Raw genomic sequence first — 498 nt, 5'->3', positions numbered from 1 at the left:
GGGGGGGGCCCATAACAAAGCTATGGGGCTGGGGGAGGGGCTGTGACCTCATTAGGGACCTGAAGGGAACTTTGAGGTGGCCCCATGGCCATGGTATGGACCTTGGGGTAGCCCAAGGTCCTGCTGAGGTGGCCTTGGTGGCCCTAGAACCCACAGCACTGCCCCAAGGTGGCTTTGGGGTGACCTCAAGTTGGCCAAGACCCCACAGCATGACCCTTGGGGTGGCCTTGGTGGCCCCTGGGACCTTAGGGTGGCCCAAGGTCCTTGACCCTATGGGGGGGGGGATCTATAGGTCTATAGGGGTCCATAGGGGTCTCCAGGGGGTGTTCCTCACCTCCTGGAGCAGGTCCGCCTGCTCGATGGCCTTGAGGACGCTCTTCTTGGAGGTGTCCTGGATCTCCCCCCCCATCACGAACTCGTCCAGGATGAAATAGGCCTTCTCGAAGTTGAAGATGATGTCCAGCTCGCAGACCTACAAGCGTGGGGCGGGGAAGGGGG

At 61.6% G+C, this 498-nt stretch overlaps 1 protein-coding gene across 1 annotated transcript in view; it reads right to left on the bottom strand.

Annotated features, from left to right (window-relative positions):
• Positions 1–286: 286 nt before the first annotated feature.
• The window catches only part of LOC106900089 (AP-1 complex subunit sigma-1A-like), a 4,929-nt gene continuing 4,717 nt past the window's right edge, over positions 287–498 (bottom strand). Inside the window, exon 3 of the mRNA XM_014962073.1 lies at positions 287–472. Within this exon, the coding sequence (XP_014817559.1) occupies positions 287–472 (186 nt within the window). The remainder of the gene's footprint in view (positions 473–498) is intronic.

The sequence above is a fragment of the Calidris pugnax genome, unplaced genomic scaffold, assembly GCF_001431845.1.
Source record: "Calidris pugnax isolate Ruff unplaced genomic scaffold, ASM143184v1 scaffold1238, whole genome shotgun sequence".
NCBI classification, from domain to species: Eukaryota; Metazoa; Chordata; class Aves; order Charadriiformes; family Scolopacidae; genus Calidris; species Calidris pugnax.
This window is presented reverse-complemented; position numbering and strand designations above follow the sequence as displayed.